Genomic DNA, 20,340 nt, shown 5'->3' on the forward strand with positions numbered 1-20,340 from the left:
ACCAAAATTAAATTACCTAACACACACAAACACTGAAAAGGCAGACGTCAGAGCATTACATCGGAAGACTAGGCTGTGGTATTGCGTACAGATAATATCTGTCATCACACTTCCTCATCTCTCTGTTATAAATAAGAAGAGCTTCCTTAATTTGGTCTGTCGCTCAGTGTACTCCCAACCAGTAAATATGTCTTTTGTGGACACTCTGCGCCTGTGGGATGAGGCTGTAACTTGTGTTGACAAACAGGATTTGTCTACAGCACTCAAGATCTTCCTTTCTATCCAAGAACCAAACTCCAAAATCGGTTTTAACATTGGCTGCCTCCATCTTCTCAACCAAGACTTGGATGCTGCTGAAACGGTAGGTCTATGTCTGACCTGCATGGTAAAGTGCAGGCTAAAACATTGTACACAAAAATATCCACAGTATTCATTTTGTAATCGTACAAATCAAAAAGAAAAATCAGGTGGATATAGCTGAGATGAAGTGTGGCGATATTACACTGTCTGAATGTGCAAGTCACCGTGAAAGAAGAAGTAAGTCTACCATGTTTCTGCTCTTGGAGAGGAAGTTACTGTGTTTTCTAATGTTTCTCAGGCATTTGATGGCAGCATACGAAAGGATGAGCATTTGGCCATCGCCTTCTTTCAAAGAGGAACCACCTTTTACAGAAAGGAAAGGCAAGACACACCAGAGATTTTAACAAAATTGCCACATTCTGCATGCATTTCTTGAACAATTTGATTCCTTACATCACTCTTACATTCGTTTGTGGGTTATTATATGCAAAAGTGATTCCCTAGATTTCATTTTTAATTTTTAATTTTTTTTCAAAGGTATGAAGAGAGTTTAGCTGATTTCCAGATGGCCTTCAAAAATCTGCGGGGAAACCAGCTGATAGATTACAAAGCACTTGGTCTCAGATACATATTATATGCATGTGAGGTAAGTGTCTAAAAACTTGATAAGTTTTACTTTTCAGATCCTATCAACTAATTTCACGTTCAAAAAGAGTTTCCAATTTGCATTGCTGATGTCAGTCATTCCTTCAACACTTTTCACTTCAGGCTGAGAGGGAAAACATCTTAAAAATGATACCATTATTATAGTATTATTTCAAAACTCTGTGTCTGCATGAGGGATCTAAGTAGCTTTAAGGATTTTGAATAGGGAAGGGCTGATCTGATTCGACATCAATGTTTCCTGCTGCAGATTCTCCACAACATGGCCCTGGCGGAGGCTCAGCTCGGTTACTGGGAAAAGGCCCAGGAGAACCTCGCGAAGGCTCTCGACTACAAGACAGACGCTAAGCTCAACATCATCGACAAAGCTCTGCAGTCAACCCTGGTCAGTTATGATGTTGTCAATATTATGAAGATGAAACCATTGGACATATAAAAACCTTCAGATTTCACCTATCAGTAAAATGTCTCACTCAGTTATTCAATATATTTTGATGTAGTTACATCCATGACAATAAATGCTGCATAATTACTGCAGCTTAGTTTCTTCAGAGTGTTTTCCTTGTCGGAGTAGAAAGCCTCGTATTAGTCACGTGGATTTATAATTATTGTTGTATTATTAGTGTAGCTCACAGCTTGTACCGGAATTAACAATGTTTACATTAGAGTTGTTTGACAAATATCTTGAATATCACTTGTAATGATACTTCAACAGAAACAGAAACTTTTCAAGCTCGTTGAGTTTCCATCAAACATGCTATTCAAACCAAAAAAGGGCTACATTGCTGAGCTGGAGAAGAAGGACTACCTGGGCAAAGCAAAGGTAAAACAATATGTTTTTGCATTAGTAACAGATGATACCACATTATTGATCCGTATGATTATGAACCCCATTAAACTGAACCTTATTACAGCTTATTAAGTTTAGTGAAATGTCCATCACTGAGTTTATAGTAAATGTATACAATACGTACATTTTCATTTGAGATCATTTTCTAGACAAACGCTTCTGTTATTTTTCAGAGTTACATCAATAACCTACTTTTCCTGTATTATCATCAGGTTATTGCTTCTGTTGTCCCACAAGACGAGTTCTCTGGATTTGCCCCATTACAGCCACAGGTGACACACGGGCAAAAACAGCACAATACAGTCTGATGATGAAGAAATCAAAGTGTTATTAGCTTTTTTTTATGCTACATTATAATATTTCATATTGGAGACTTAAAAACATGAATGTATATTGATGAACATGATGGAAGGGAACTTGTATTTACATATGCTACATTATACATACATGCATTAATGACATTTTCTGTTCTATTTCATCACACAGTTCTCACTTTAACATGTTTAACATTGCAGGGATGTTGTGCTGCACCATGTCAGAGACCAATGAGATGCTTTGTGTTTTTGTTTACATGGGACAGGTTGAAGACGGTCCAACTTGTCCAAAAGAACCCGAGGTTCTGAGGTACAACAGTTTACAAGCTGTACAAATACACGTCATGGATAGATACACGTTAGATAATATGATTTGTTTTCAGTTTTCTTTCTAAAGATGATTGCTAATTACCTTCCTACTCGACAAGATTTTGACATTGACGAACACTGAAAACAGCTCTTAGTGGAAATATGAAATAAGAACCAATATCAACCATATCTATGAATTTATATGCTTTCGCAGGATGAAATGTGTCTCGTGTCTTTGCAGGGCTTTGGAAGGAATACCGCACACTGTGATGTTTGAGTTCGTTCCAGAGACCAGTGATGAGTTGGCTGTCGTCCCGGGCAACATTGTGTTTGTGCTGCAGAAGGGTGCCGATAACTGGGCGTCTGTGGTCTTCAATGAAAGAGTAAGACATCTGCTTACAGAACCTCAACCTGACAGGAGACCCATTGATGGAAGATGTTTTATTTTTTGTGCATAAAACCCACTATTCACATCACATTATGAGAATTCATGTCAATGCTGTTGTCAGTTAAGAGTAATCGTCATTATGATGTCAAATAGAGGGGGCTTGTTCCTTATAATTACCTGGAACATTTGGACATCTCTTTGGCCTCTAAAACCAACAAGGTGAGCAGTTATTTTTTACATGATTTGGTTGGTGTCATAATATATTACTGTCATAGTTAGATACAATTGTGTAACAATTACAGCAGTATGAATCATTTCTTGTTTTGCAGATAGCCTCGTAGTATTTTTAAGAGCATTCTCATCTCTAAAAAACCATTTTCTTTAAAATGTGTGTTTAAATACCTTAACAGTCGTATTTCTGAAATTTTGGTGAAGATATTGTTGTTATATCTCTATTTTTGTTTTTTGAATGGGAATGGCCATAAACAGGGAATAACTGCATCTCTGAGTCAAGAACCACCAATTAGACCTGAAAGGGTACAAGGTACACTTAATTGAAACACAGTTTGAAGCAACAACAAATATTTAAGCCGCAGATGACCCAACTTCTATGTCTCATTCTGTGTATTTAAGGTCTTACTCCTGGTGGTAACAGCAGAGAAAACGCTGAACATAAGGTATGCTGAGGCATTTCCCTGATTTGTCCAGTCCTGTGCATAAATAAGATTCATGTGAAGTATTGAAATGTTTAAGCGGATGCTCCTTGTGTACTTCCATTAATGCCAGGAGGAGCAGTCCAACGACAATTCATGTGTCGTCAAGGTCCGTTTCACATTCACCTTTGCCGTGTCAGTACCACGTGGGTCTCCCTACGGGATCCTGATCGAGACGATCAGCAGGAAACTGAATCTGCCATCTACTGCTGTCACCTTGAGGTAGGGAGCTCATTTAAAAAAATCTTGGGAGTGAAGTTGGTAGATTGTCTTACTGCTCGAGAATATAATTCACTGCTTTTGTTCGATTTAGTTTCACCTCCGAGGCTGGAGGACAAAGTGTGATCGATGCCGACACAGAGATGGACAGTGTGTGGAGCCGTGGTAGCGGTGGGTGCATCACTTTGTGGTGTAACACCAAGGAGGTAAAGAGGGGGGGGGGATGCTCTGCTCTGAGCTGTCCTCATAAAACACGTCCTATTGGTTGACAGAGCAGTTTCGTAATATTAGTTTTGAGACGTTTCAGAGGATCTTCTTCATAAACTATTCATGTTTCCTGAGAATTAAATTTTCATCAGGGTGAAAAAGCAACACTGCCACTATGGAAGCCTCTGCATTATGTACTGACTGAAATAATTTGAATGCAGATTAACTGAAGTCTGTCCCTGTACATCCTGGTATCACAGCAGAGTGTAATACACCCTTCAGTGTCACTTTGCGCCTCACCCAGTTGTGAAAAGTACACGCATGAATGACCCGGGTTTAAAATGAAGGTCACTTAATTTAACTCAAACCACCACCCTTTGCTGACCTTAAATAAATGATTTTTGGTGGCTAAACCTAAAACACCTTTCTGTTCACAGCTAGGCGAGGCTGAAGGTGACACAGATACAGTACAGTATAGTCTGGTGGACTGAAGGGTGTACTACAACCCTCTGGCATTATGTTGCCCTGAAAAGGAATGCAAATACTTACAACTCCAAAATATTTTCACTTTTCATTTACATTCACTATAATTTTGAAGATAAATGTGTCTGTGTGGGTGAGCGACTAAACATACAAATTCTATTGATTCAGTGTTAAACATACAAAATGCAGGATAAATATGAGGCCCACTTTTCAAAGTTATTAAGTTTAAGTAGAACTTTGCTGGAAAAAACATTTGGCTTATAATAAAATTAATCTGAAAAGTATTGTTTGTTTTGTGATTTTAGCAAACTGTTGAAAAGCCACAGAACAAGATTCACTTTGTGGCACTTCACTCCTACGACTCGTCAAACCCAGAGGACCTGAGTTTCCAACTAGGGGACAAAATCACATTGCTGTCCAGAGGTGATACTAATATACTGTCCAAATATAAATATGAAACATTTGGAAACACCACGATTAAATCAAGAAATATGATTCTAATTGATGATATTTTCTTTTTCTTTAGTAAACCAGGACTGGCTGGAAGGGAAATGTAACGGGAACACGGGCATATTTCCTGCATCCTTTGTGGAAGAAGTTCCTGTGAATGGCCAGTAATTTATATAAGTTATACGGTTCAGTGACCAAAGATGAAAACTGGTCGGTACCTTCTGCAAAAAACTATTTATAATCAACCAAATTTTCATTAATTAAGGCCTAAATCTTTTTGCATATATTTATTTTTTACAATTAAAATACACCATGATCTTGACAGCAGTATAACAGCTTCTAACTGTTTATAACACTCGGAAAGTAATACGGTAATTAAAACGAGCGGAATCTGGTACTGACTTTGTGAAAAACATAAAATACTTACAGCTTCCAGTAATTACAAGTTATATATTATACATTTGGTGCATTTGTGAATGAATAAATAATCAGTTGAAGACTTTGCTGGTGAAATGATCATGAAGATGTTCCCTCCTCTTCATATGCAATAGCGATGCCTCTCCTGCCCTTCACTGCTTTCACCACAGGCGTCTCTCCCAACTTCTGCTCTAAACCCTGCCAGCTTCGACCTGCCAGAAAAGATGCTGGAAAAAAACAAAAACAACAACATGTCAGTTAGGGATGTTTACTTCTGCGTCTGTGTAAAACTGTACAACACCGTGCAGTTTTTGTCCTGAGAAAGGCTCTCATGCATAAAGTGTAACAATTATTGTGCACATGCAAAATTCAAAAATAAATCTACATTCAATAAGTGAAGCAGAAGTTTGTGATCGTCTCGTACCGGCTGAGTTTGTGTTGGCTACAGTCAGCGCCTGGTTCCTCAGGACCACAGACGTCCCGAACGGGGACTCTGCAGGCTCGCTGGTCAACAGATTGTTGCTGCGCAGAGCTCCAGTGATCAATGAAACGTCCGTCTCATCGCCCTCCTCCTGCTCATCAGCCAAAGGCACGTGGCTCTGTCTACCTGGAACAAGTTTGAGGAAACACAAAGGAAGTTGGAAACACAAAAAAAAACTTTCACAACCTTCATTTTCCTACTTTTAATAAAAATAGATAGCAGCTACAACATGCTAATTAAGAGCTGTATTCAAATTTCTGAGGACGTGTGATCCACCTAAAAGCATAACATACAATAATATTCACTGTGCCTACAAATACATATATTAAAAGGACTATCACTGGGAAACAAAACATAATGGTTATTAATCGAGCCACTATGCTTTTGAATAAAGCCTAAACAAAAGGCTGAACTTAAAGTGTTTGTCAACTTTAACTTTTCTGGTAGGTACAACATTGAATAACTGTATCAGATGTTTTGGATCACTATTAAGTTCATATGTATTTGGTGTTTTTCCAAGATAGAAAGGATTAGAAACCCTTCACAGCTCCCACAAGAAGGCCAAACTTACGCTGCTTCAGCAAAAATAAAATTACACAACCCGTCCCCCGTAACATTTTTCATACAGTTCCTTAACATAGAAAATAATTCATTTGTAAATTTGTACTGTGAATAAATCCCAATCAGACCTGGCAGGAGATGTCTAAAGTCCGTGACGTATTCCTCTGACCATTCCCTCTTCTTGTTGCAGGCCACCTCCATCTCGAACGGCGTCACCACAGGTTTATAAAACTCACTGGAGTCCAACAGCGAGTTCTCGGGACACGCGATTAAAACAAAGATGTCAATTTCGAGAAAGTTTGCCAGTTTGGGGACGTTCAGTTTCCCCATGGCGAACATGTAGCTCTTCTTGCCGGCCCTGCGGACGGTCTCCTTCAGCTGCTGGATGATGGTGAGGTAATCGGCCACGCCCAGCGTGCCGACCAGGATGCCGACCACGTTGGCGTCTTTGGCCCTTTCTATTGCGTAATATCGCTTCATCAGAGCGCGGTTGATGCTGATGGACTCCCTCCTGCCCTTCGTCGTCGCAGGGTCGAAGGAGCAGAACGAGCAGCGGTTCCACGTCATCATGAAGTTTCGTAGCGTCGCTCCCTCCTGGCCGACGTAGAACATGTTGTAATCTGTAATGCTTGAGCCACTTTTCAGGGAGAACCGTCTTCCAAACCGACAAACAACCCGAGTGTCGTCCTGCTCGGACGGACAGGACTCATTGTTTTGTGTTTTAATCTGGCCGTGACTGTAACACTGCTCCCCTTCGACGACGAGTGCTGAGGCGACGAGGTTTGGATACTCCGGTGACAGAAGAGTCAGAAGATCATCTGGAAAAATGATAACAATAATAATAAACTTTATTTGTGTAGCACCTTTCATACAAGAAATGCAGCTCAAGGTGCTTCACAGCAAGAACAATGACATGCAGTGTTTCATATAAAAACAGATCAAATGCATAAAATTCAACAGAAATAGAGTTAAAATGCAAAATAAAGCAACGTTCATTTTCAAAGGCACAGTAGGGTGTATTCACTCACTGGAATTTATGTTTGTGGACTGAGGATGCTCATAATTAATCATTTGTCCTACCATATTCATCTTAAAGATATCATAGATTTGTGAGGCATTACACATTGTGATTAGCAATGATGTCAGACATCAGACACAAGAGGATAATAACTTACCGATGGCGTGAACATAGTTGACATCGTAGAGGATGATGATGTGACTGTGCGTGTCCGGGTAGAGCTCCTTAAAGGAGGAGGCACACTTCTCCACATCCACCGGCCTCCTCTCAAAGACGTACATCAGCGGCAGCCGGTTGGACGGGCTGAGGCAGGCGCTGCCGTAGTGAACGATGCAGTCAGCTCCCACATGCTCTGCAGCTACCTCGTCCACACAGCAACTGCACACAAACCACATAAAACTTCGACTTATACCTACTTACTGTTTTATAAGCAGTGTGACCACGTTATGGATCTATGCTCACGTATCGAAATAAAAGTCACAGTATTAGAGGCAAAAGCTGGTGTTTTACAACTCTTGACATGCCACTGTACTGAGTGAAACAAAAGAAAATCAGCGAAATTATATGAAATATACTCTCACAAGTTGAATATTCTCATTTACTAAAACAGAGTTAGAGAGGCTATTATAAATCTTAAAAAATGACAAGTGTGAGCTCGTCAAAATGGGGAAATTAGCACGTAAACTTGACTTCACATTCACCTGCTAGACTAAAGCTTCTCACCTCAAAGCAATAAAAACTGTAGCATGGGAGCATTGTTACGACAGTTACCTGCCATAGGACGTGTCTCCCAGAATAAAGGTCTTGGCACCGGTGTTTGTCCTGATCTCCTCTGATACTGCAACTGAATCCACCAGCAACTCGTCAGGAAACTGCAGAGCAACCTGGGAATTGCAACCATTTTATACAATATTAATAAAAGCATGAGCCACTCCTGCCCTTCAGACAACTCATCACAGAGGTTTACTAAACCAGAAATAGACTTATCAATCTCTTGTAAACACATGTTTGCAGATGTTTGCATGATCAAAGACTAAAAGAGTCGCCCCCACCTTTTGAAACTGATGCTCACGAATGAAGTCGCAGGTCTTGTTGATCTGAAACAGCTCCTGGAGTTTCTCCTCGGGGGTGTTTGTCTTCACTGTAACGTCGACCACACGCTGGATTACAGTTTCCGAGCTGCTGCTAAACGCATCAGCCATGACTGCAGGAAACACTCACAAAAAATAATAAAAAAGAGCCTGCAAAACTACAACAAACTACAACAAGCAACCACGCTAATGACAACACGACTGACATTTATAAAGTCCTTGTTAAATGGTGAAAAATATGAACGCAAATACGTCATGCACACACGTCTCCGACAGCTACACACGTGCTGTCAATGCATCGCAGCGGCTCCACTCGGGAAAACACTTCCGGTTCAAGTGTGTTTCAAAATAAAAGCCAGGTATAACGCCATCACAAAAAAAATAACAAACTCAATATTTTCCGTATCACTTTATTGCTTATAGATTACCAAAATACCTCGAAACCCAAAGGTAATACAATAAATCGACCTTATTTAGAAATCACTACACAAAAACACAAATGGAATCAAACACTTCATTTGTTTGGAAAGGTAAAAAATTTTTGACAATTTCATTCAAATATTAAATAATATCAGTCCACAATTCTTTCCGATATTTTTGACACCACAAATTGTAAAGATAAAAACCAGTGAAATATTTGTGAAAACATACTGGAGTGATTAAGAGTCACACTGACCGCATCTCCTTCTGATAGTTGTGTTCAGTATCAACAGCTTGATATGTATATATAATATTTACATAACATAAAAAAAAGTTATTCTTCAATGTCAGACAACATTAGAGCTCAGTGCTTAATTTTCTGCATTTTTTAAATGGAGACAGTAAATTACCATCTGAATAAAACATCTAGTGCAAAACGTATAAGTGAATCTAGTAACTTTGTTCCAGCAGCCAAAAGATGACAATGGGAAGTAAAAAAAAATATATATATTAATTAGCTTTTAGGCTAAAAGTTTCATTAATCAAAAAGTTCCACCAGTGACCAGGTGGGAGACCTGTTCTTCAAAACTTTTACTTCTGAGAAAATGAATATGATTGCACCAGTAAAGGCAAATTGATCAATACAATGCAACAAAATGATGTCAGAAGGGAAACAGAGGTGATTTTGTTGAATCTGCAGGATCCATTAAAGGTTCAAGTTTTACCACGGATCATTTGAAAGTCGTAATAAAAGCCATGTTTACATCCAAATACGATAGAAACCCAAGACCACGGTGAGACAGGTGAACACTGAACCTGAAAGAGAGAAAAAACATTCAACAATCAGAAGTCTTAAAGGGCTTCGACGTGTCGCTGTGACAGACTCTTTTTTGTATTCTCAAAAATGTTATATCAGCTACTTTTCAAGTGTTAAAAAGTTCAGTTTTCTGATTAAGTTCAAAATAAAGATGTCCAAATTCGCACATTCATGTACTCAATAACTTTTAAATGAATAATTTACAAATTGCACCATTGGTTCTCTTCTGAATAAGACTCTGAAAACAGTTTCTTTTCCACTGAAATGAAGATGAAACTATTCCCCTTAAAAAGGAATAATTTGACATTGAAAGACATTGTGATGATTGCTGACTAAACTTTCGAAGTGCCATCGTGCCCTACCTGCGAGGTATTTTATAGTATCCAGTTTATGAGACACTAAAATGGTCTTCAAACCAGCCACTTCAGTGTCTATTTTCATGTTTGTCTGAGTCAGGTGGCGATCTTGTTCTGCAGTCTGTAAAGAAACGGCAAATAGACAGAGATGTGAAAGAAAAGCCGACCGAACACCTACCAGTCATTACGTTTATAACACAAAGTATGAACTATGGAGAAGAGCCCAAATCACTGCTTGTTATGTCGATAGCAATGAACCAGAAAGGATATTTAATAAGACTCTGTAGGTGTCCTGCACGTATACAAACCATTTCCATGATCTCAGTCCGCGTTTCTAGAAGCTTCTTGTCATGCTCTGCTTTCTGAAAACACAAACAACATTTTATTAAACCCCTAAAAACTCATCTCTGTCTGACAAAATGACAGTTTTAGATGGGTTTTTTTCCAAGAGAACAGCAATGCCATAAAGTGGCTTAGATGTAACTCGTAACTCCTTTGTCTTAATTCAGTAGGGATCAGTACGGTGGATCTATGAATATGCAACTAATCCCTGCCTCCGCCTCCACCCGTCCCTCTGGCACTCGCCTGCTGCTCGAGCCAGCAGCTCAGCGATATGGAAAACTCCACCCTGCACCCGCCCCGTCCTTTCAGTCTGTCACCGCAGCTCCGACGTGAAAATGCTCCTCCTTGGTGCTGATTGCTAGCTCTGCTCATGATACGTCTTGTTGTTGTCAGAAAATACCACGTTGAGTTGTCAGAAGGTTAAAAATGTGGTTTTCACGGTGTTTACGCAGATGTTTCTGCCATGTTCACGTTTTGTTCATTACCTCCACCAGCTTTCTGAGGTGAGGGAAAATGAGCTCGTCTGTCCATGAACACACGTGTGGTTTGCTTGTTCTGAATTTACTGTCAATATTCCTCCATCCGTTTGATTAAAAACGTACACTTCTCTGACAGGTTTCATAGCCGTGTGGAGCATTAGATACAGTATTGATATGTGTTAGAAGAGACACATATATTAAAGAGAGCAACTTTCAAAACATCACGTTTCAACAATAAAGTCATCTGTGATTTTAAATACAACATTTTAAGTCCAATCCATTGATTTCTAAACAATAATATCACCTACGATTTGCTTTCCTCAAACACTTACCAATTCTTTAACACGACTTTTCTCCAAATTCATGTCCAAAATAGTGTCTGAGCGCAATTTATTCATGACATCCTGCAGCGTGGTGGAGGAGACACACAGAGGAAAAGTCACAACATCACGACAGCGTAATAAAACATAATACAAATACTTCAACCAAGTCAAGTTCAATTATCAATTATTAGTACTATGGAGGGTCTGATTTAAGTAATAATTAATAATAAGAAGAAGCACTTACAGCCAGTTGGACCTTCAGCTGTAAAAACTGGTTCTTTAATTTCTGGAATAAATGTTAAAATACTGAAAATGTCAGGTCAAAAACAGAAGGAAACGCTTATAATTTACTGTACGTTATTCAGGTTTGACAATCATAAAGCAAGAAAGTCATACAATCTTCTACTTTGGTATCAACTGGGTTCCCCGACAACTTGATCTGCAGTAACACTGCTGGGACTGATTTATATCGATCTAAAATGTATTAGTTACTTATTTTTAATCATTAAATTCAGTTTATTTCAGCCTTTGTCTTGTTACCTCGTTCTCTGCCAGCAGAGTAGAGAACTCGCTCTTCTCAAGGATGATCATGTCCTTCTTAACCGCTGCTATCTGAGACATCACACGCTGCAACATGATCTCCTGACAACAATCACACAACACACACAACAGTTAAAAGGAGAAACACAAGGACTGCAGTTCAAAGGTACTTATTTACATCACAAGGTGGATGGTGAACTCTTTTAGCTGATATGGCTGAGAACTGCAAATCATGATGTAAATCTAATGCCTTTAATGAAGGGAAACTGTATTTCATTGAAAGGCAAATAGGGAAATGATAGTGAATACGAATTTCTGTATATTTTATTACAGTAACTTTGCATAAAAGGTGTAAATTTCCTCAAGGAACAAAAAACATCAGATCGTCCATAGATTTTATTTCCCTCCTCTATTTACAAAAGACAATTAATCTCAACATTGTCTAAATACTGAGTTAGTGACGATGGTCCAGAAGACGTGTGGTATAATAACTCTCATTCTCCAGGTTCCTCAGACTTTCCTGTGACTGGGAACAATAATCCCACATCAAATCATCATGCCCACGAAATGTTTTCTAAACAACCAAATTTGACAGTTTGTATTTAAGTCAGTGGTGTTCGAATGGTATAAATGTGCCCTGAAAGATAAACACAATGATGTTGATTTATTGACTTTTACAGGACGAGAGACACAGATGTTTGAGAGACTGACAGACACAAACAGGACCTGCTTACTATTTTACTTACTGTAAATATAGAATATAAAAAGTTCCTCTTATAAGTCTCACCTGCTGCATTTTGGTTACCATGTCACTATAAATGACGTCCATGTTGGAGTTTGTCATCCTCACCAATACATTAACCATCACTTCAGCTTGCTGAGTCGTGAAACCTGTTGATGGAGAAAAAAATGTTTCTTCATGAGGAAAATCTGAATCAGAATCAGCTTTATTGGCCAGGTATGTTTACACATACAAGGAACTATATACATATAAAACATAAATAGACATATATACAGCTAAGAAACAAATATATACCTATGTACACAAATCAGAAGGTTGTTATTAACGAAGTCATTTTTGAAGTAATAGAAGAAACCAAACCATTTTCCTCGAGGAGTCGCACCACAGCATGAGTGTCAAAAAACAGCTTGCGGCCTTGAGACTTTGGGACATCTGGTTTCAGGTCATACTGGAAGGTTTTGGTCGAGGTACTTAGCTCTGAAACCAGGAAATTAATACACAGAACACTGGAGTTACACAGATATTACTTTTCCCTTCTTTACTACTGTATGTCACGATACCATCTTAAATCACACTGTACAGATGTTTCTTTTACTGCATGTAACCTCTGTACTTTAGAAAAAGTACATAAAATAAATAGTACATTCTCCAGCTACTGTGACCTGTCGGCATTTATCACATGGACGATGAGGTGCTTTTTAAATATACATTTTATTAAGGCCATGTACGCAGTCAAATTCCTAATGTAAAGTATATCTGCAGGTGATGTTTACATCTGTAAACATGTCCTTCTTGATGTTAGACTGTACAATTCATTCTGCTTCACTTTTTCAAACAATTTACAGATGATTTATGAAACGTTATTATTTAAAAACAGTTTGTGGGGGCGACACACCTGGAAAACAGGGAGGCACAGTTTCATATTATGCAAACACAGAGTGGGATGTGGGCAGTGGTTTAAACTGAAAACACTGATGTAGCATCAGGGTTTGGCTCGAGAAATGTCAAACACAGCTGATCACAAGAGTTGTAAGTCAGGAGGTTTCATCCATGAAGACTGGGTTGTCCATTCCAGATGTGGCCCGTGTGACCAGAATAATGAAACGCTGGTTCCCGCTCCAAAATGCACTCTGTGGCATTTATGTCATTAAGATTGCAATGCAAGCAAGCCGTAAAATAAGATAGTGTGATGTTGCCCTGTGTTGATTAGTTACAGGATGTTAATCAGAAACTTTTAAGATTTTTAATAAAAATGCTAAAATTCTACTTAAATCTCAATATTTTCTGGTTCCTTTAATCCTCACTAATAATAACAACCTTTTGGCTTGTTGGCCGGAACAAAACAAAGTCATTGTAGGCGGCACCATGGGCTTTAGGACTCGTTAGTCGTTACATTTAAATTACACATTTAAAAGACCAAACAGCTAGTTTATTAATCAAGAAAATACTTGAGTATTAATTGATAATGTAAATGATTTTTATGTGCAGCCCTAGAGTGATGAATTTAATGCAGTAAAAATGACCAAACAAGAAGAGGGCTTTTATTTTGACATTCAAAAAGGATACTGAAACTCAACAGAGATTTTAATTCAACTTTAAAGTCTCGCGAGGGGTTTTGAAGGACGTCCAGCATAAGAAATTATGCACTTTTTTTAAAAAAATTTCAGTAATATATTCAAGTCAGTCCGTCAATGTCTCCAGCCACAAACTGGAGTTCGTTTTGCTGATAAACGCTTTTAAAGTGATTTGATTTTTGATTTCCAGTATAACTAAAGTTTGTTACCTCTGGCGGACGTCCGCGTCCCGGCAGGAAGATGCCTCCTCAGTCCAGGAGCTCGTCTGCCTCTCTTCTCAAAGTTCACAGGAGATGGAGAGATGACAGTCTGGAAACACGCCGAGATGTTGACAGCTGTCAAACTCGACGCTCCGTTTTGAATAAAACGAGGATTAAACCACTTTTCTGGGTTAAAACTCAACCGGTTAAGTCGCGACTGACACTGTTTCAGCACCATCTTCAAAGCTCGTGTTTCGCCTCTAACAACTTTCTGTGAAGACTTTACTTCCTCCTGTGAAAAGGACTGACTCCCTCCGTCGAGCCCGCATCGCCACTTTGCACCCAGTGTTTGTCCCACCCAGTGTTTGTCTGTTTGTCCCTCCCAGTGTTTGTCCCACCCAGTGTTTGTCCCACAACAATCACAGCCGATGAGGACGCATCACACTTCTGGTCAGGCTTTTCAAAATAAAGCACACTTCTCAGTCTCGGAGATTATGTCATATAAAACTGAGCAATTTTTTTTTTTGGATTATTAAATGACGTTACGCTTGTCCCCTTCAAGGGATTGATACTTCTATAGGCTATTCCTTGTCAAATTAGGATATGTTATCTTTACTGTTTGTCTTTCACCCACAAAATACAGATTATTCTTCAATTCTGTAAACAGAATAAAGATTGAAAAAAAAAATTTTCAAAGAAATTCGGGCCTTGAAAATTTTAATGTACAAAAACAAACAATTATTTCTGGTATCTTTAATGAAATGAAACATAATGCATAAGCCTCATGCAACAGAAAACTGTCATGTTCATGACTTTACTTGTATTTAATCTTTGAAAGGTCACAGTGACCTTCGATCTTTGACCAAACAAATCGTATCACTTCATTTTCAAGTACAAGTGAATGTTTTTGCCAAATTTTAACAAATCACCTCAAGGCAATCTGGAGATATTGCATCCATGAGAACGGGATGAATGGATATGACAGACATGAGGTCACAGGGATTTTGACCTCTGACCTTTGATCATCAAAGTCTAACCAGTTCATCCTTGAGTCCGATTGAACGTTTGTGCCAAATTTGAAAAAAAAAACACCAAAAAAAATACCTTCGAGGCTTTAATAAGGTATCACGTTCACAAGAATGAATTGACATGTGGTGCCAGTGACCTTGACCTTTGACCCCTTTAAAATCAGTTTCTCTCCGTGACCAAATAAATGTTTGTGCCAAATTTGAAGAAACCATCAAGCCCTTCTTGAAACATCACGTTCACGAGGATGCGACAGACGTATTTATGAAGGTACATATGGAGAGCTGAAAAAAATGCCTCCAGCTACAGCGGTCGCCAGGATGGAGGCACAAAAAACAATCGTATAATTAGACGTTTAAAACCATCTCAATCCTCCAGATTTGTTGCTGCTCTGCATACAATGATTGAATGCTTTACCAAAGCGCTAATCAATAGAAATGAATGAAAAACAACATGGTGTCATATCCAAGTTGATACTTTTATAATGCATAACTATAATATATATTGTGAGTTGTCTACAGCACAGGTTATGTACAAAATAAATAACAATGAATCCCCGAACAGTTACCAACTACCAAGCATCAGCACCTATGTAGTCTTAATGGCAACAAGGAACAAAGTGTGACAAGTGGTGGCTTTTTAAAATCAGAAGTTGTTCCTTTCATGTATCACCAACTAGTCGGGAAAATGTACAGGAAAATATAAGCTGTATCTTTTTACATTTGAATAGATAAAATAACCCCCCTCTCCCATGATCATGTTTACCAAATCACTTGCAACCGGTAACCATGTACTGTTATTGTCACCTTATTCAACAAAGATAGTGTATGGCAGCTTTGTATTCACTGCAATAAATGGCATCCAGATTTACTTTAGTGTATATTTAGAGAACAGATGTCATGCACTCATAAATAATTGAGTTGCTATTACAAAATAAAAAATATTGTAAAGTACATAAAGAGAAAACTAATGTACATGCAACACTTGCCATTTTTGCAGTGGGAATTTCTGAGGTTGCACGGAAACAAACAAGTTGAGTGCATTAAGGTTTTGTTCATGAGAAAAGGACAATACAGACAGATAACGTGGCCGCCACAAAAACAACAGAAATCAGCACAGAGAGCGCGAAGATGTGACTGCGCTGGCACAGAGGCTGGTGTTCAGGCTGCTCCTCGTCAACAGAAAGCGGAGCTAGCGAGGCGCTGTCGGTGCCGCTGAGCGGGTCTGCATACTGGGGCCCTTGGGACTCCACCATCCAGCGCAACACGTTCACTTTCATCTCCATGTCGTCGATCATGTGGTCAATTTGGCTGATCTCTTCCTCCATGGTGCTGCGTTCCTGGCTCTCGAAGCCTTCAGGGAGGGTTGGAGTCTGAGCCTGGTTCAGGTCCGGCAGACTGAGTGCTCGAGCTGCTACCTCACTGCCTCCTCCTGCAGGACCAAAATTCTAATTTGAAATTTCCGACAGTCAACTCTTATTGCCATTTACTGGTAAAAAAAAAAAAAAAAAATTTAGTCGTAAACTGTGGCAACAAACGGTGATCGTACAATCAGCTGATAACTTCTGGAAAACTTGTATCTAAACTGTGAATATAAAGTTAATAAAAAGCAAAAACTGAACCCAGAGAAACAAACATACATCCCAAAAATTCAATCTAAAATCCAACAATATTGTAAATGAAAAATTGCATGGCAGTCTATGTCATAGCTTTTGAAACAATTAACTCAAAAACACAAGAAAAGTCAGGCAGTTTTTAAAGTCAATCATCGTCGATGAACATCGGTACATACTTGTGTATGAAAGACAAACATCCGTTCAGCCATGAACCTAATGTGGCTCAAATTTACAGAAAAATCACTGAGTCTGATGCTGAAAACACACTTCTATTATTCTCACACTTTTTCTAAATTGAGGATATTTGTTGTAATTTTATCTTGGCTATCTCTGAAGTTCCTGGCTTTTTGCTTTATTGTAAATTGTATGGTTTTCATTGTAAAGCACTTTGCATTCTTGAAAGGTGCAATATTGAAGTTTATTATTATCCTAACTGTTGCAGCTGTTCGACCTAATGATACGTAGAAGTGAACAATAAGATTTGGAGATGCATGACCAGCTAACTGAGAGAGAGTTGCCGGTCACAAACGGTTTCCTTATATCAGCTCAAAAAGGCACCGGTCACGAAGAACACATTTCCTCTTATTAGCAGCACTTTCATTTTGGGGTAACTTTAAAAGCTCAATTTAATTGTGATGACAGAAGAGCAATCAATATTGAATCATTGTTCGTCATGAAATAAAATAGTGTCATCTGGTTGTTTGTATGTTGATGAAGAATCTCTGAAGACTACGATGTAGAGCAGATATTTTTGCAGAATATAAACTAAATTTAGTTTTATTACCTTCAAAATGTTCATATCAGACACCCTGGTCAAACTTTGTTTTATATTATCGACATGCCAGGTATCACTTCTACCACTTAAAGTACAGTTTGCATGTAGTCCTGCAGTAAGAGCTCTCATTTACCTTGCAGGCCAGTTTGCACCAGGCTGACCGAGTTAGCCAGGGAGAAAATGTTCCCCATGTTGAAAACTTTGCACATGTCAACATGGAGGAGCTCCAGGCTGGAGGAGAAGGCCACCCAGAGGAGCTCCATCTCCTTACGCTGCTCCTCGGGCAGGCTCTTGTCCCGGAGTTGTGAGGTCAGGTGATGGCAGATGGCCACGGCCAACTTTTGGGCCTTTTCTCGTGTTTGTCGCAGCTCATCCCGCAGCTGCAGGCTGTCTGTGCTGCCACCTACACACGAGGCCAGATGCCGGTAACACGCCACCACCTGCGTGAGGGAAGAGAAGCAACAGATATAGTAACTCAATATGCTGAGCCAAAGGAACTTCAAAGTTCAAAGTTTTTCAAATTCAAAGTTTGTAAGAGGAACTTTGTGTAGGTACGGACATGTTCATCACCTGATCAAGTGTGTAGACCACTAATCTTCATGAGGTATACATCGATTAACTTTACTTCTGAGCAGCTGACCACTACTGAACACGTCAGTACACATCTATGTAACTAGTGCACCGCAACAGAAAGAAATCCATTCAATGAACTGTTAACTATTGAAAACATTTTTGGATTGATATCAACATGAACCATTTTAACCTCTTTGAAACACTAACTGGGAAATATGGAAAACAGAACAGTTCTGATTTCCCTATATATATGTATATATATATATATATATATATATATATATATATATATATATATAAAAAGTGATACGCCAACACAATGTTTTATTAATAGTTATTAGCTTAATCTTGGTGGATTAGCAGGTGTGGTTTCATTCAGTAAAAATATTATAAATAAGCTCATTATCATTGATCTATTTCTAGATAAGCCAGAGCAACCTTGTGCACTCAGAGTACAAGCGGCCCATTTTCACAGATGAGACGAGGGAACACAACGACAATGACTACAACTGCTACATTATTTTTCTGGATGCAAACAGCACTTCAAGCCTGTACAGGTGCAACCTGAGAGCTGTTTGTACCAAAATAAAAAAATACCATTTGCAGTTGTAAGCTACCAAAAATGCTTTTTGCTGATTGTGCAAGAATTATTCTACAACGCAAACAAACTAATAATATTTGAGTTCAAACAACTAAATAGTTGCTACTAACTGGGGTATGAATGCGAGGCATGGTCATGGCATTATCTAACAGTCATAAAGAAGCAGTGGACCAAGAAAATCTTTTCAGTGAGAGTGCTTTTTTAGCTGAGGGGGAAGGAAAAGATGTTTCAGTGTTTCATGTGCATTTAGTCTGTCAAAGATGTACGTGGTGGAGATGGTAATAATTGCTGAAACAAAATATATTTAACTTTCTATACATTATTTCCACTGTAACTGCCTTTTTGTGAGACTATATCAGATATTTACATATAAAATACATTGTAGGAATAGATACATTTCATTGGTATGTTCTTCAGTTAAATTCTTAGAAATGTATGTATTTGATGGCAACATGGACTTTATGTAAAATAAATGGAATAATACAGAATTATGCCACATCAATCATTATGCATTACACAAGGTAAATCTTCAAACTTGGAGAAGCTTACCTTGACCAAAGAATCCACCAGAGCCTTTCCATCAGCCAAAGCCTTGTCTGTGCCGACTGTGCAATCATCGCCCACTTTGTTATTTACAAGTGGCATGAGGATGATTTGTCCAGAGTCTCAGACTCTGCCACAGCAGGCAAGATTTTGGCCCAGCTGCCCTTCACTTCTCTGGCTGCCCCTGCTCCTCTTACTCCCCTGGAAGATGCTTCATTCAGCGGCCGAGGGTCAAGACTGACTCAATCCCCAGGCAGCATGATGCTTTGCAGTATCCCACTCCGGCGACTAAAGTGCAACCACAGGTGCCAAACATACTCTCGTACAGACGCTGGGAAACTTGAGCCAGTTGTGGGAAAGTGAAAGTAAAGAGGAGGAAAAAAAAAAAAAGTACAATAAACTGATGTAACTCTTAAGCAAGGTGCTAATCCTGTGATTGACCCCTTTGCACTGACACAGGCTTAGAAGAACAGCTAATCTCATTAACCATCACTGAGACCAGAGAGATAGGAGAGCAGCTGGCTGTCTACCACAATGGCCCTTTCACTAACTGAGAGGAGGCTGTGCTCCGTTACCTCAAGCGCACCACACTGGCTGCACCTCCTTCACTCAACTGGAAAGGTCAACATGCAACACAACGAATCAGCAAGGAGGGGCAAGAGTGAAAATATTTGTACATCGCACTGGCAGAGTTAAGGGATTTTACAGACTGAGTGTAAAGATACACGAATAAGAAAATTAAAGAGTGAATAGTGATGCACTTCAGTGCTTTACTTGGTTTCCTTGTCCCATCAAGGTCCTTTGTGGTCCTTTTCCCTCAGGCTCTGGAAAATGAATGACCTCGTTTGACCAGGTTGTTATATTCAATTCTGACTCGTAAGAAGCACGCGACATTTCTATAGTCGTGTATGTACTCATTCATAAGGCTTCCGTGTTGGAATAAAACCCGC

General features: G+C 39.1%; 4 protein-coding genes across 4 annotated transcripts; 1 reads left to right on the forward strand and 3 right to left on the reverse strand.

Annotated features, from left to right (window-relative positions):
- Positions 1–174: 174 nt before the first annotated feature.
- On the forward strand, positions 175–5,186 carry ncf2 (neutrophil cytosolic factor 2). The gene is made up of 15 exons (XM_069697982.1): positions 175–361; positions 599–681; positions 838–946; positions 1,214–1,348; positions 1,679–1,786; positions 2,026–2,085; positions 2,394–2,437; positions 2,678–2,819; positions 2,978–3,043; positions 3,314–3,368; positions 3,458–3,501; positions 3,611–3,759; positions 3,851–3,962; positions 4,752–4,869; positions 4,973–5,186. The coding sequence occupies exons 1-15, from the start codon at positions 188–190 to the stop codon at positions 5,062–5,064; spliced, it is 1,491 nt and encodes a 496-aa protein (XP_069554083.1). The 5' UTR covers positions 175–187; the 3' UTR covers positions 5,065–5,186.
- dph2 (diphthamide biosynthesis 2) lies at positions 5,169–8,760 on the reverse strand. The gene is made up of 6 exons (XM_069697983.1): positions 8,426–8,760; positions 8,145–8,257; positions 7,531–7,751; positions 6,484–7,173; positions 5,738–5,920; positions 5,169–5,540 (listed from the first exon to the last, which is right to left on the reverse strand). The coding sequence occupies exons 1-6, from the start codon at positions 8,573–8,575 to the stop codon at positions 5,413–5,415; spliced, it is 1,485 nt and encodes a 494-aa protein (XP_069554084.1). The 5' UTR covers positions 8,576–8,760; the 3' UTR covers positions 5,169–5,412.
- A 100-nt stretch (positions 8,761–8,860) lies between these two features.
- mcur1 (mitochondrial calcium uniporter regulator 1) lies at positions 8,861–14,618 on the reverse strand. The gene is made up of 9 exons (XM_069697984.1): positions 14,267–14,618; positions 12,844–12,960; positions 12,529–12,632; positions 11,742–11,843; positions 11,446–11,487; positions 11,211–11,282; positions 10,366–10,419; positions 10,064–10,178; positions 8,861–9,700 (listed from the first exon to the last, which is right to left on the reverse strand). Exons 1-9 carry the CDS (start codon positions 14,493–14,495, stop codon positions 9,645–9,647), a joined length of 891 nt encoding a protein of 296 aa, XP_069554085.1. The 5' UTR covers positions 14,496–14,618; the 3' UTR covers positions 8,861–9,644.
- A 1,719-nt stretch (positions 14,619–16,337) lies between these two features.
- On the reverse strand, positions 16,338–19,492 carry rgs9bp (regulator of G protein signaling 9 binding protein). Its single transcript, XM_069697985.1, has 3 exons — positions 19,397–19,492; positions 17,807–18,113; positions 16,338–16,714 (listed from the first exon to the last, which is right to left on the reverse strand). Exons 1-3 carry the CDS (start codon positions 19,490–19,492, stop codon positions 16,338–16,340), a joined length of 780 nt encoding a protein of 259 aa, XP_069554086.1.
- Between the last annotated feature and the right edge of the window lie 848 nt (positions 19,493–20,340).

This window comes from Brachyistius frenatus, unplaced genomic scaffold (assembly GCF_029030835.1).
Source record: "Brachyistius frenatus isolate BFR_SWC_R1_liver_20210118 unplaced genomic scaffold, ASM2903083v1 Contig_25, whole genome shotgun sequence".
Classification (NCBI taxonomy): Eukaryota; Metazoa; Chordata; class Actinopteri; family Embiotocidae; genus Brachyistius; species Brachyistius frenatus.